This window comes from Mustela nivalis (genome assembly GCF_964662115.1).
Source record: "Mustela nivalis genome assembly, chromosome: 8".
Taxonomy (NCBI): Eukaryota; Metazoa; Chordata; class Mammalia; order Carnivora; family Mustelidae; genus Mustela; species Mustela nivalis.
In genome coordinates, this window is record NC_139027.1 from 18,521,670 (window position 1) to 18,534,896 (window position 13,227).

Here is a 13,227-nt window from a genome sequence, read left to right on the forward strand (position 1 = left end):
ACAGGGGGGTGGGGGAGGTCCCTTCACCAAGGCACAGCAGGAGCTCACCATGTCCACGACGTTTGCCATGACCAGAATGAAGATGGCTAACATGGCCCAGGTGTTCCTGGCCCAGCGGGTCCGGTCGATCCAGGTCGAGAAGGCAACGAGCTTCTTAGGAAAGGCCTAGAAGGAATGGAATTCCATTCCATTCAGGAATGGAATTTCATAAACTTTTGATGGTTTTTTCTCCTATAAAAGGTCTCTACTAATGACTCTGGTTGCTCCCCTACCTCCCAGGAACCTAAAATGTAGACCTTTGCCTGTGAGTCAACCAAAACCTGGCAGAGCTGAGACGTAGAGCAGGACCCTGGTACTCTTTGTCAGTCCCTCTGGAGGGGTTTGTGACACAGCAGGGCCACCCAGGAGCCCTTTCTGGAGCAGTCGCCGTGACCAGCCCAGGAGGCTGTGGGCAGCACCAGCCGGCGGCAGCCCGCTCCATGTAAGTCCCAGCAGCGAGGCCGTGGTGGGGAAGGAGTCTCGGGGCAGCCATCTTTGCCTGGCTGCCCCCGCCTTTCCTGGGTCAGTTCACCCGAAATCCTCCAAGTTACCCGGCAAGCCACCTGCTGGACCCATTCCCCTCAGACACTGCTTTTCTCTTGTCATTCTGATCAAAAACTCTGCATGGCACCCCAGTTCTTACAGGAGGAAACCTCAGTCCCTTTGTCTGGCTCTCCTGGTCCTTCACAATCCAGGGCCAACCCGCTTCCAGCTGGGCCTCCACTGCTGTCCTACAGTTTCCCGTTGGTCTGGGCTCCGGCGTAGGCGCCTTGTTAGCTCAGCAGATGCGAGTGAGTGACATGGAATGAATGGATGGACACACGCCTGCGCTGTCCCAACACAACAGTCTATTCGTAAGGAGTCGGGTGACGCAAAACTCCGTCCGGACCCCTTCCGCCTCCGGGAGGGCTCCTGAGCCCAAGTGGCTCTTACCCGGGGAAAGATGGCAGCCAGCGAGCAGACCGTCAGGATCAGCAGCAGAACCTCCCCAACCACAAAGGTCATGTAGTTGGTCATTAGCCTGTAACAGGGAGAGACAGGGAGGGGGACAGAGGAACCAGTGAGATCAGGGTCGAGGGGGGAGGGCTGGGAGAGGAGAGAAGGTACAAGAGCAGGCCCTCTGCGCCCACTCCTCAGGTGTCCCCATGATGCCGCCGACTCCTGCCTCCTGCCGCACAGGCGAGAGGGAGGCGGAGCACAGGGCCTGGGAACGTGCGCCCCTCCTCTGCTGCTGGGTGCAGATGCCCAGTGGAAACCTGGGGGTGGTTCAGGGTGAGCACTGTGCTCGCGAGGGGGCAGCCTGGGACTGGGCAGCCCGGCTGTCGGGGCGGGGGTGGTGCTGGCAGGGTGACCCCCGGGCAACCGCACAGCTTCACAGTTGAACACCGCCTTCATGACTGAGAGATCCTCCCCGTTCGCACAACCCCACCATCTGGATCCAGAGAGACCCCCGCGGCTAGGCCAGCGCCTGGCTCGCGGTCATCTCTCGCCCGACTCTGGGTCTTTGCCGCAACACCGCCCTGTCCCCGTGCGTGAGGCCGGCTCCGCCCCGCGCTAGGCAGAGGCGGCGCAGACAAAGTGGAACTCGCCGCCCGCATTCCTGCTGCCTTCCTCACTTTTACCCGCCCCGCTGGCCCCTGCCTGCGCGCCCGTTCTGATGCCCACTAGGAGGGCACCAGCTCCACGCGGGCCGGGGAGCTGCTGTGCTGTGTTCACGGCACGTCCTGGCCCCTCGGTGCCTGGCGCTGATTAGCCGCCGTCTGTACACTGAACGAGTGCATGTGACCCAGCCCTCCCAGGGGTTAGTGGCAGACGTGACCACCTTCAAGCCACAAGCACCACCATCATCTTTGGCTTCTGGAACCTTGGTGATACAGCGGTGCAACAGACTGGCAAGGAAACTGTGTCTAGAAGCTACGATGAAATCCAAGGCTCCTCATGGTTCCCCTAGCTACAGCTGGGGCAGGTCTCCACCGCCCCCCTTCACAGGGAGCAGGGACCCCTGCATAGGAGTGAGCTGCAGTGGTGGAGGGGGGTATGGGGAGGGAGGGGGCGGGCAGCCGCCCTCTACTTGGGTCTCAACAGTTGGGGCGAGGACTCCAGAACATTCCTTGCCTCGGACAACCTACTGCTGGGTGCCAGGGGTCTGGTTGTACCCAGAGCCTGAAATCCATCTGCTAAGATGAAGCAAGAGACGGGAGCCAGATCAGCCCTGACGACTGGGCTTGAGGAATGTCCCCATCTTGTCTCCTTGTCCCCGCCCCACTCAGGCCCACGCAGCCAAGATCTCCCACCTCCTGGACTCCTCTCTGTCCCTGGGCTTTCTCGGTCCGAGTTTTGATGCTAGTGCTCTTCTAGAACCCCGGGGTAGACAGGAAGAAGGGGGTCCAGAGCACGGTCATAGCCACACCTGGGCCTGAGTTCACCTGGGCAGCTCCACTGGAGGCAAGAACGAGACCAAGCTTCTGCCCCAGTGTCCTGCTCCTGCGGAGACAGCGACCTCCCTCCCACCTGGCCTAGGACGCTCACCACCTCACCCTCTCCCGGCCTCTGGGCTCCTGCCATGCCCTCCCTCACCAGGGGTCGATGAGTATCTCGACCAGGGCCGTACAGAGCAGGACAACACAGGAGCAGCTGAAGGCAGCCCCGCTCTGCTTTTCCTTCTCCACCGAGTAGCGGGTTTCCATATCGGGGTCCATGAACCGCATGGAAAGGAGGAAGGTGTTTCTCTTCTTCACTCTGCAAAGGAAATGAGACCCAGGAAATGATAAATGTCACACCTGTCTTGGCCCATCGGAAGGGTCCCCACCCGGGACAGCTGACCCCCGAGCTAGGGCCTACGAGGTGCGTGCAGGGGGACCACTTACACCTGGGCGGACTCTCGCTCCAGCAGCGCCTCGTTGAGCAGCTGGTTGAGCTCGTGCTCGTCCTCAGAGGCGTCCACCACTCGGTCGGCCAGGTCCTGAAGGCGCAGCCTCCGGCGCGGGTTGGGGAACGAGGGATTGTCGGCCTGCGAGCCAGTGCGCCAGGTGGGGATGGGCGGGAGGGACACGGGGCGAGTTGGGGGAAGAGGGTGGTCAGGGGAGGGGAACAAAAGGATCACACTCAGGAGGACTAGGCCCTCCACTCTAGGAACCACTTGGTGGGAAGTGTTCCCGATGCCCCCCTGCAGCTGCGTACCCCTTGGGTCTGGACCCAAAGACACAGTCCTTCCTGGTTTCCCGGCCCCACGGCTCTGCAGTGACCACCTGCTACCAGCAGCCCGTCGGGGAGCGGGGGCCAGCAGTGTGAGACTGCTGTGCTGCTAGGAGGAGGGGAGCCCCCAGCCGTGGGGTCACCCCTGGTTATCGCTGGGGAGGTGAACCACCCCCAACCCTCAGGCTTCCGGGAGCTCTTAAAGGAACACACATCAAGCTCACCTGGGGAGGGAAGGTCTGGGGGTGGGGGGGTGCTTGGAGAGGAAGGGACGTCCTTGTCACTAGCGGGCTGGTGTGGCTGGGGCTGGTGGGGCTGGGGCCGCTACTATTTTTATTCCCATAAAGGGTAAGCTTCGGCTCCAGAGATGGGAATCCAGACTGATTCCACGGCCATCGGCCTAAATAACAAGGGACACTGGGCCCATCGGAGCTGTGTGTACTGGTCCAGAGTGCACACGGAAGCCAGAACCAAGACGGCCCAGCCTTAAGCTCCGGTGCCACTGGCTGACATTAGGACCCATGTCACGCATGTTCCCCCGCTCCAGCTTTCTTCCCTGTAAAATGACGTGGGAGGTCTGCTCCAGCACCAAGAACCTGTGTCCCCGAAGTGCGCGTGGGAGAGTGCGGCTGAGCGTGAGGACAGGAAAGCCAGAGGCTGCTAAAACCATGGCGCCCTTGTTGCTGAGTCACGTCGGGTCTGTATTTCCACTTTGCATCAAGAAAATCACACTAGGGAAAAGCTGCTGAATGTCATGGTGATCCAGAAAAACCCAGCAGCTCCCGGCCCTGTGTCCCCTCTCGGTCCACAGAGCCTGACCGAGAGGGACCGGGACAGGGAGGACAGGCAAGGCCGCGCTTCCGGCCACAGGGCAGCTGCCCTCGTCAGTGAACGTCGCCGGGCAGCTCCGCAGTCAAGGGCAGGCCCTGGATGTTCTCCCAGCGAGGACCCCGTCCTCGGCGGGGACCAGGTTCACTGCTTGGGAAATGCCCCATCTGTGCCCAGGCCTTGTGGAGTCTGGACCTCGCCAGACAGGTGAGCCCACCCTGAGGTCTCACTTCCACAACGGTCTCGTCAGACCCTACAGAATTTTCCATGGATGTCCTCACTGACCTCAAAGCCACAGGATTCTGGGACAGGAGGGCTAGACAAAAGCCTCCGAGCTGAGCACCTCTTCTGTCCCTACTCACCCCCAGCCCAGGAACTACTAAGGAGACCGTGGGACCAGGGGAGGAGGGGACGCCCAAGGGGACAGTGATGAAAAGGAGCAGAGCCAGTGGCCAGGTGCCCGAGTCCCATGCAGGACACCTCCTCTGGCAACCTTCACGCCCCGGCCCTCGCCCTGCACGCACCTGGGCATCCTGGTCCTCGGGCTCCTCCGACGTGGAGCCGCTGGTGTGGACACTCCCGTTGGGCTCCTTGGTCTCAATGAGGGCGGGGGAGCCGGGCTTGGAGGAGGCCGGGGCGCCGTTCAGCAGGGCCTGCGTGGGAAGGAGCGGCCGTCAGCCGCCCGCCCGCCCCGGCACACCCGCTCGGTCCGCCCTCCGTCACTACCTGACTCCTCCTCTAGGACGTTAATTTTAAAACTCCGTACTCTGCCGGTGCCTGTTTCTACTATCGGAATTTTTCTAAGCAGAGAAAGACCCTCTTGTTCCCACTCCTATTTCTAAAACAATAGCTTGACACAGTCCCTGACACAGAGGTCCTTGCCGGTCGTAGAACCTGACGAACGCCTTCCAAAAGTCTGATTAAGTCCCACCAGCCCGTCTCCCCAGTGACGAGTCCCTTTCCTTGACAGAGTAAGTCAAACCCTGTAACACGGCCGAACAGTCCTCTCGATTCATGGGCGTTGGCCGAATCCCTAAACTTCTGGGGATACACTGGAATTCCTGACTGTGGAGCTCACGTTCTAGTGAGGAAAGGCAGCAGGAAGGCAAGTCAGTCAAATCAGTACAGTCTGGAAGAAGGGGGAAGTGCTCTGGAGAGAGGTAAAGCGAGAAAGGGGCCCAGGGATCGCTGGGCAGCGAGAGAGTAACGAGGCCAGGGGAGGTGTCCCCGCGAGGGAGACAGTTCAGTGATGACCCGAAGGAGTGAATCCTGCAGCTCCCGGGGGGATGCCTCCACCCCCTCTCCCCCGCCCCAAGAAGAGAGAGAAGCTGGTGCAAAGGCCCTGCAGCAGGCATGTAACCCCCGCCTCCAGGAGGCCCATGCCGCTGCCAAAGCAATGAGTGACAGCAGAGCAAGGGCCTGGGTGTCCTGGGCTCTCCCGGCCTCCATGGGACCTGGCTCTCCCTCCGAGGGAGGCGGAGACCAAGGCAGCGACAGGATGTCCCCTGTCACTTCAGCGGGAGCACTGCCTGCTGTGGAGAAGGGAAGGCGGGACCGGGTCAGCAGCAGGATCACTAGCTGGAGACCTGCGATCTGGCCACACAGGCACAGCCCTGCCTGGCTCGCGGTGGGGGGTGGGAGGTGGTGGCCGGTGGGAGGGTGCTGGGGGGGGGCGGTTAGAGCCCTCTCTCACAGGAGGATCGACAGAGCTGGCTTGTGTCCTGTAGAGACCGGGCTCGAGCCTGTGTTCAGTGTTTGGTCTGAGCTGCTGAAAGAACGAAGGGGCCGCCGGGGAGCTGGGCGGCCGGAGGGATGAGCAGGCCCCGGGCCTGGGACGGAGCTGCCCCTGCTCATGCAGGGGTGAGTGCGGGCAAGCTGCTGGGCCTGAGGTGGAGACCCGGGAGTCGTCAGAGGTGGCATTTGAGACAAGGAGACTGGGTGAGCCTGGCAACAGGGCAGGGTGGGCAGGGAGAGGCCTGGAAGGACTCGCGAGGATTCTCCTCGTCCCCGTCCATCGCTCTGTTACGCTGAACCGCGGGCCCAGATTTCTGCAAGTGGGACTGCGCTCGCTGCTGTGACTTCCCGAGGAGATCCCCTCACCACCTTCCTTCCTTCGCCCCACTGCCCCCCCCACTACACCTGCGTCACCCACCCCCCCATATCGTCCATGCATTACTGCTTCTGACCCATGGAGATGTCGCCTTATACACATATGGCTGAGGAGGAGACTTCTGGAACAGTCGCCGAGCTGGCCACACGAGCTACACCAGCCGTGATGCGTGGTTCACCTGTGCATTGCCCTGCCATGAACACGGGGATACAGGGGCGGGGGGGGGGGACAGGCTACCACAGCTAAATGTTCAAAGTCCCCGAGATGCAGCAGGGCTGACACGTGCTGGACATCTGACAAGAGCCTGACGACGGCCGCCTGAGCGAGGCTTCCCTGCTCGGGTCAACCAGGGGCCCCCACGTAGCTGAAGGGGGCCGAAGCCGGGTTCAGAGCCAGGCAGGGAGGGTGCCCAGGGGCGGGGGGCATCAGGAGATGAGTGAGCGGGGACAGGAGTAAAACTTCCCACGTGCAGAACCCTTCACCCAGCCTTCCTACTTCAAGAAATATCTCCGGCAGGAGCATTAAGAAACCGTTAAAAATCAACTTTACAAAATACTGAAAACCTCAATGGCCACAACATGTCACTGAAAGAAGTGTTGAAGAGAGAACGCTGTCCATGTTTCCATCAGAAGGGGCGCTGGCTGCCGCGTGTGACGGGGCACCCCGGACGGCAAGGTCCGTGTGCCCGCGGCCACCGCCACCCGTCCTGTGCGGGCGGCAGCCTCCGCGCGGGCCCCTTCCTCCTCGCTCACGGCTTCTGTGCTCATGTGTGAAGCGATGCCACCACAAGCTCAACCTTTCTCTCCTTTGGAAGAACTCAAGCTCAACAGCTTCATAAGGCCTGCTCTGCCCAAGCTCCCTGTGCCTCAGTGGTCTCATCTGCACCCTTGGAGTGGGGGTGTCAGGCGAACAATGCCGGACCCAAATTTCACACCATGCAAGGGTTGTTGGAATCAGCACAATAGAATGCAAGATTAGAATGAACGGGAACGAGTGTCCCAAAGACCTATCTGACTGCTGCTTTGTGACTTCACGGTGGTCCCTGGTAAAGCCCAATTTGGGGGTAATTTTTGAATGGAAGAACATTTCTCTACTTACAAAATTTTATATCCCAGAAATTATAAATTTCCAAGCACTTCGCAAAAAAGTAGGTGATTTCCTAAAGTATTGTCTATTACAGTCTCGTAGAACAGCCTAGAAGACACATTTTTAACATGTGCTAGGGAGTATGTTGAAGTTCTGCATGTAGCACTCTGACAAATACAAAGGACTTGTTAATTTGGGGGCAAGGTCAAGTCTTCTCTCATGAGGCTTTCCTTTCTACTCTGACAGTTCCTAATTTCCTGAAAGACCGGTGCCTACTCTTCTGAGTTCTTTGGAGCATTTAACTATAGCTCAAACCTTACATGCAACACAATGCATCTTGAGCTGTCCTCCGCTCACCACGGGCGCCGGGGCATTTTACATTACTCGGAGTGAGGCGGTGGCCCACACACCCGTGCATCCCCCCCCCGCGGTGCTGAGTCTGTGTGAGCTGCACACAGGAGCGACACACGCGCATCTGGGAGGCAGGGTGGCTGGCAGGCGGGGGGACCAGGCCCAGTAGCCCTGCTGCCTACTAGATCTGCAACTCGCCTGCAGAGTTCTGGGTCTCAGTTTCCTCCTCTGCAAAGTGGGTATGACAGCCCCCTTCTCGCAGAGTTGTCTTGAAGAATGAGATAACAGATGCCCAGAAGCACTCCCGGAATAGTGGCTGTGATTAAAGTTAACGGATGAGTCTTCGTTTGTGTTTGATTTGCTGGCCATCACCATATATTTTCGGGGAAGGGAAAGGTGTATTTTTCTTTTAAAACTTCCCCACGGGCTGCATCTTCAGCCACAGCCCCTGAAGCCTCCCCAGACCAGCTCATGCTCTGCTTTTGTCATTACTATGCAAAGCCCCAGCCCTGGGATGGTCTCAGACCACATGTCGACCCTGAGAGCACCAAACTCCTTATTCGTTCAATTCTCATGACGGGTGGGTTCCTAAGTACAACGTTACAAGGACCAAAACAATTCCCAGGTTCAGCAGAGGACGACAGAAGGCCCATTTCTGCAGCGGCCCCTGGTGGCTCCTAACCAGATGGCCTGCCAGGAGGCCAGCACAGGGCCGGAGAAGCGAGGCAGCTGCTGTGGGCACCTGGTCTGAGGAGATGCAGGGAAGCAGCCCAGGGACGAGAACAGGGCGGGACGGTTTCACTGCTTCCATCCTGTTCTTGCTTCATCTCCCACCCAGCAAACCTCCCCGGCCTCTGTTCTTCCCCTCGGTGACCAAGCCAACCCCACTCCCTGCCCCCCCGCCTGCTGGCATCCTGGCCAGCTCTCCCATGGCTCCGACCGCTTCCCCCATGTAGGGAAGACCTGTCTTCACCAGCTGCTATCCCAGGGCCACAGAGACACCTCCAGGGGCCTCCCCTCTGTCAACCCGCCGGAGCCAGGCCCATTCCTTTCCCCAGAGCCTGCTTCCTCCCACCCCCACCAGGGTGCCCCCTCCAGATACCCCTGCCCACTCTTCTACCTGCCCTGCTTCTAGAACCCGCCTTCCCGTGCCCTGTCCGGGGCGGGTGGGGGACTCACCGGGCCACCGAGGCCATGCTGGGCGGCTGTCTTCTTCACCTCCGGCTTGGACGCGATGATGAGGTAGGTCTCGATGCCCTTCTCGTCCAGGTACTCACAGCGGCTGCCCCCCTCGCCTGGCTCCACGTCGAACTCGCCCTTCAGGCAGTCTAGGGTGCTCTGGGAGATGTGCACGCGCCTGTGGCAGCGAGAGGCCCGGGCCCAAGGCCCGTCAGGCCCATCAGGCCGGCAGACCCCAGGGGAGGCCACCCAGCCCTCTGAGCCTCAGCGCTACACCCATGAGGCAGGGAGGACATGTCCTCGGCCGCCCAGAGCACTGAGGGAGGTAAGGAATTCGGAAGGCCCCCCTCAATTCTGCCGTGAGGTGTGTACTTCGTGGGTTCCTAGCTGCAACACGGCTGTCGGGGGTAATGAACCCACTTCTGGGAGTCACCGCAGAGAAATGAATCGTGACCGCCCTCGGGGGGTGTCCGCCCTGACCGGCCGAGTCCGGGAAAGAGCTCCAGCCAGATGGGCGGCGGCACGGTCACTGCCAACCCCTGCCTCAGCCCCCGCACCTCCCCCCGGGGAAGAAACGTTTGCTCACCCGGGGATGCCACCAGCCTCCATCTTGTTGGCCACAGTGACGTCGGTCGACCACACATCGTACTGCCAGCGTTTCTGGCCCAGGACGCCCCCCAGCACGGTGCCTGTGTGCACCCCCACACGCATGTCCACCCCCGTCTTCGTCTTCTCCCGCACGTACCTGCCAGGCACACGTGGAGAGGAGGGGGCTCAGGCTTGGCCGTAGCAAGGTGACCAGCCCTCTGTGTCCGTGGGAGGAGTTCTGCATGGGGTTTTTTCCCTCCAGGCCCAGGGTACTCCTGGGCCCCCCACAACTCTCTGCCTCCACCTGAGCTGAGTAACCTGCGGTTGGGGGTCCAGCAGGCTTGTGCCCAGACTCCACATCACAGGCTCACGTGATGGGGGTGCAGGTGGGAGATGACAGAGCAAAGGCTGCTGCTTCCCCACATCCACCTGTGCTGGACACCACGCCGGGGCCCATGTGCAGCCGGGAAAGCTGCCCCCCCACCCCAGCACAGCATCTGTTTCTAGGCTAATGTCAAAGGAGCTCTAACCCAGAAAAGGGTAACAATGCAAAACGGCCCTCTGGTGGCAAGGTGACCCCTGTTGGCCCCCACCATGGTTGAGGGGAGAAGCTTCAGCAAGGACCCCCTTCCCTTTGGGGGGCTTCCTGGGGGGCCTGATGTGGCCAGGGCCTGCCTGGTAGGGCCTCCAAGGGGCTTGTGGGAGGACAGCGATGGGAAGTGTGAGGACAAGGGTCACGTCCTCATGCCTCATAGCACCGGAGGCAGGAGCCCTGGCTGGGAGCCCAGAGCAGAGGCCAGGATTCCAGTCCCTCGTGGCCACACAAGGACTTTCTGAGATGAGCCTGGAGGCTCACAGTGAGAAAACACCGAGAGAAGAACAGGGGATCTGAGAGGAAAGTCCCAGCAAGCGTGAGGGGGCGTGACAGACTTCGCCATGACTGCCACTTCTCCAGAAAACCCTGGCGGATGGAGGCTGGGCCCCTCGGAGGCCGTGGAAGGCTCGCGGCCCCTCGGGCCGTGACGAACGCAAACCACGTCCCCGCTGCCCAGAACCAGGCACCGAGCAGCCTGCCGACCAACACGGCACCCGCCCGGCGTGGGGGCCTGGGGTGCGCACCAGAAAGGCCTGCCTCTCCCGTGGTCCCCGGCCCTCACCCCGGAACCCCACTCACGAGATGGCCTCCACCATGGCGAGCCCCATGAGGATGGAGCAGACGGCGTGGTCCTCCCGGTAGTCGGGCAGGCCGCAGATGCAGTAGTAGCAGTCGCCCAGGATCTTAATCCGTAGCTGGTGGTATTTCTGAAGGGACGGGGGTGGGGGTGGCTCTGAGTCCCTCCTTCGCACAGTGGGAGGAAACCAGGCGCACCAGGGAGGGCCAGGCCCGCACCCCGAGGGGGCCCCCGACCCCGAAAGCCGGGTGAGCCCGGGTACTCACGGCAGCCAGCTTGTCGAAGCGGGCAAACAGCTCATTGAGCAGCTTCACGAGCTCCTGGGCGCTGCAGGCCGAGGACAGCTGGGTGAAGCCCACGATGTCCGCAAAGAGGATGCTGCGGGAGGAGGGCGGGCCGCGGCCGTGAGGCTGCAGACACCGCGCGGGCCCCCCCCGCCAGCCCCGGCACGCGAGCGCAGGCAGCCAGGATCCCGGCGGACGGGGCCCTTGCTCAGGCCCCAAAGCAGTGAGATCCTGCAGTTCCAGGGCGGGTTTGGGCCTCTATTTTGTGGGGGCCCCCCTCAAAAGGGCCACCTTCCCCTACGCTGCCCACTCCTGGCTCCTGGGGGAACCCACCCCTCCTAGAAGGAGCGTGGCTGTGCGCCCCCGTGCTGGCCCTGAACGGCTGGGTGACCTCTCCGCCCTGGGGTGATATTAGGTTGACAGGCTGGACCACACGGCCCCGATGTCTCAGCCCCAGCATCGGCCAGCACCACTGCTCCCGCAGGGGCTGAGGCTCACACGGCGGGGGTGGCCCGGCTTCTAGGCCTGGGGAGGGCTCTGGAACTCCACAGGGCACGGCCGACCCATGAAGTCCGGCCCCCGACCCGCTCTTGCTGCCGGGCGTGGGGGCGGCGCACCTGACGTTCTCGTGCCGGTACATGTACATGGTGTTGAACTGCTGCTGGTCCTTCTGGCTCTCGTCCTTCTTCATGTCCTTCAGCATCTCGTCCGCCACGTGCTTGGGCAGGATGGAAAGCATAAGGTTCTCCTGCGGGGAGGAGGACAGCGTTAGTGGGGAGGCAGGTCTGGCCTGCATCCTTCCAGAGGCGGGTTCGGAGGTTTCCGGCGGCAGACGTCAGCCAGAGCCCTTCCGCGCAGACCCCACGCGGGGAAGCAGCCAGAGGCCCAGGCAGCAACTTCCTGTGACTGAGCTTCTTCGGGCCCTGACGGGAGTCAGACACTCATGAAGAAACCCACGCTTGGTTCTGTGCCTCTAGAACATCCTCAAGGCCACAGGGAAGGCGACAGTGCCTACATCGCTGGGAGCCCCCAAGGGCAGGACCTGTGTCATCCACCCCACCTTGCACAGAGCAATCACTTAAGAATTCTGATTCGACATGACCAAAGACCTACCATGTGCCAGGTAGCCCGCTGGGAACCAATGCTACCAAAGGAGTGAGTCTTTGCCCTCAGAGGGCTGAGGGTCTCATGGGGGACAGGTAAGTGTGTCCACTGCGGTGCGGTACGGTACGTGCCCAGACGAGCGAGGGAGAGCAGGGGAGTAAGAAAGAAGGGTTCCAGAATCAGCCGGGGGGTGTCGGGGCAATCAGGAGGGCTTCCTGGAAGTGAGGCTTGAAGATTAAGATGTTGAGAACATCTCGTCGGAGGGAGCCACCAAAAAAAGGCACAGAGACCTAAGGACCCCAGGTTCAGGGACCTGCAAGTCCTTCAGTGGAGGGAGAAATAGGGAACTGCAGCTCCAGAGGTGGGTTCGGATGGGGGTGTCGGGGAGGGGGACGGTGTGGGGGGTGGTGTGGGGGGCGTAGTCAGCACACTGCCATCTGCTGGGCGAATCCCGCCACTGCCTGTTTGCGCCAAAGTAGTCTTGCTGGCCCCCAGCCACACTCGCTTGATTCCGTGTCATCTACGGCTGTCTTCTCCCTCCAACAGCAGAGCTGAGTTGTTGTGACAGAGAACATATGGCCTACAAAACTGAAAGGGCTCTTCTGGCCCTTTCCAGAAAATGTCTGCTGACCCCCGTTTTGCACCACAAAGGGCCTCAGGTGCCAGGCGAGGAACAGGACCGCTCCTTCCTGAAAGCCACAGAGAAGGACCAGGGCAGACACGGTGGGGTGGGGCAGGGTGACCAGTCAGCTGTCACCCAGGCAGAGGGAGGGTTTGCACCAAGCAGGCAGGACAGGCCCATGGCTTGGGCTTCTGGGTGGAAGGTGCTGGTCTGAGGGGTCAGGACCAGAGAGGCAGAGAGATGTGAAAGGAGAGACAGGGCTGGTTTGGGACGCACTGTGGGCAGAGGCCGAGCCGGCTACGGGGCTGGGAGCCGGGGCAGGAGACGGACCCCAGGAGGAGGTAAAGCCGGACAGGGAAGCCCAGGCCGGGAGCCACGTCAACAAGGGTGCGCGGCCTCCCCCGAGGGGGCCAGTGAAGGACGGTGGGGAGAAACCTGAGGCTGCGGCTCAAGCTGAGGTTTGCGGGATGGAAGCTCAGAAGCATCAACAGCTTCGGGAAGTGTGGCTGCGGTGAGGCTCTCTGGAGGCCTGCGGGGCGCGGCAGCAAAACTGAGGGCAGCCTGGGAGAAGCGGGGGGGGGGCACAGCGGGAATGGGAGGGGACGGAGAGGCACATCTGGGTCTGTCCCCTGTGCTGGAGTGATTCTGAGGCACCAGACCACGTGCTGC

At 61.4% G+C, this 13,227-nt stretch overlaps 1 protein-coding gene across 3 annotated transcripts in view; it reads right to left on the reverse strand.

Annotated features, from left to right (window-relative positions):
* ADCY3 (adenylate cyclase 3) overlaps positions 1-13,227 on the reverse strand; it is a gene marked incomplete at its 3' end in the record, with an annotated part of 77,857 nt that overhangs the window by 9,138 nt on the left and 55,492 nt on the right. For all 3 annotated transcript variants that reach the window (XM_082745041.1, XM_082745040.1, XM_082745042.1), the window contains 10 exons: positions 11,450-11,580; positions 10,815-10,926; positions 10,551-10,678; positions 9,375-9,533; positions 8,789-8,966; positions 4,587-4,715; positions 2,907-3,049; positions 2,617-2,778; positions 973-1,060; positions 49-165 (listed from right to left, as the gene is read on the reverse strand). In XM_082745041.1, the coding sequence (XP_082601167.1) occupies positions 49-165; positions 973-1,060; positions 2,617-2,778; positions 2,907-3,049; positions 4,587-4,715; positions 8,789-8,966; positions 9,375-9,533; positions 10,551-10,678; positions 10,815-10,926; positions 11,450-11,580 (1,347 nt within the window). The remainder of the gene's footprint in view (positions 1-48; positions 166-972; positions 1,061-2,616; positions 2,779-2,906; positions 3,050-4,586; positions 4,716-8,788; positions 8,967-9,374; positions 9,534-10,550; positions 10,679-10,814; positions 10,927-11,449; positions 11,581-13,227) is intronic.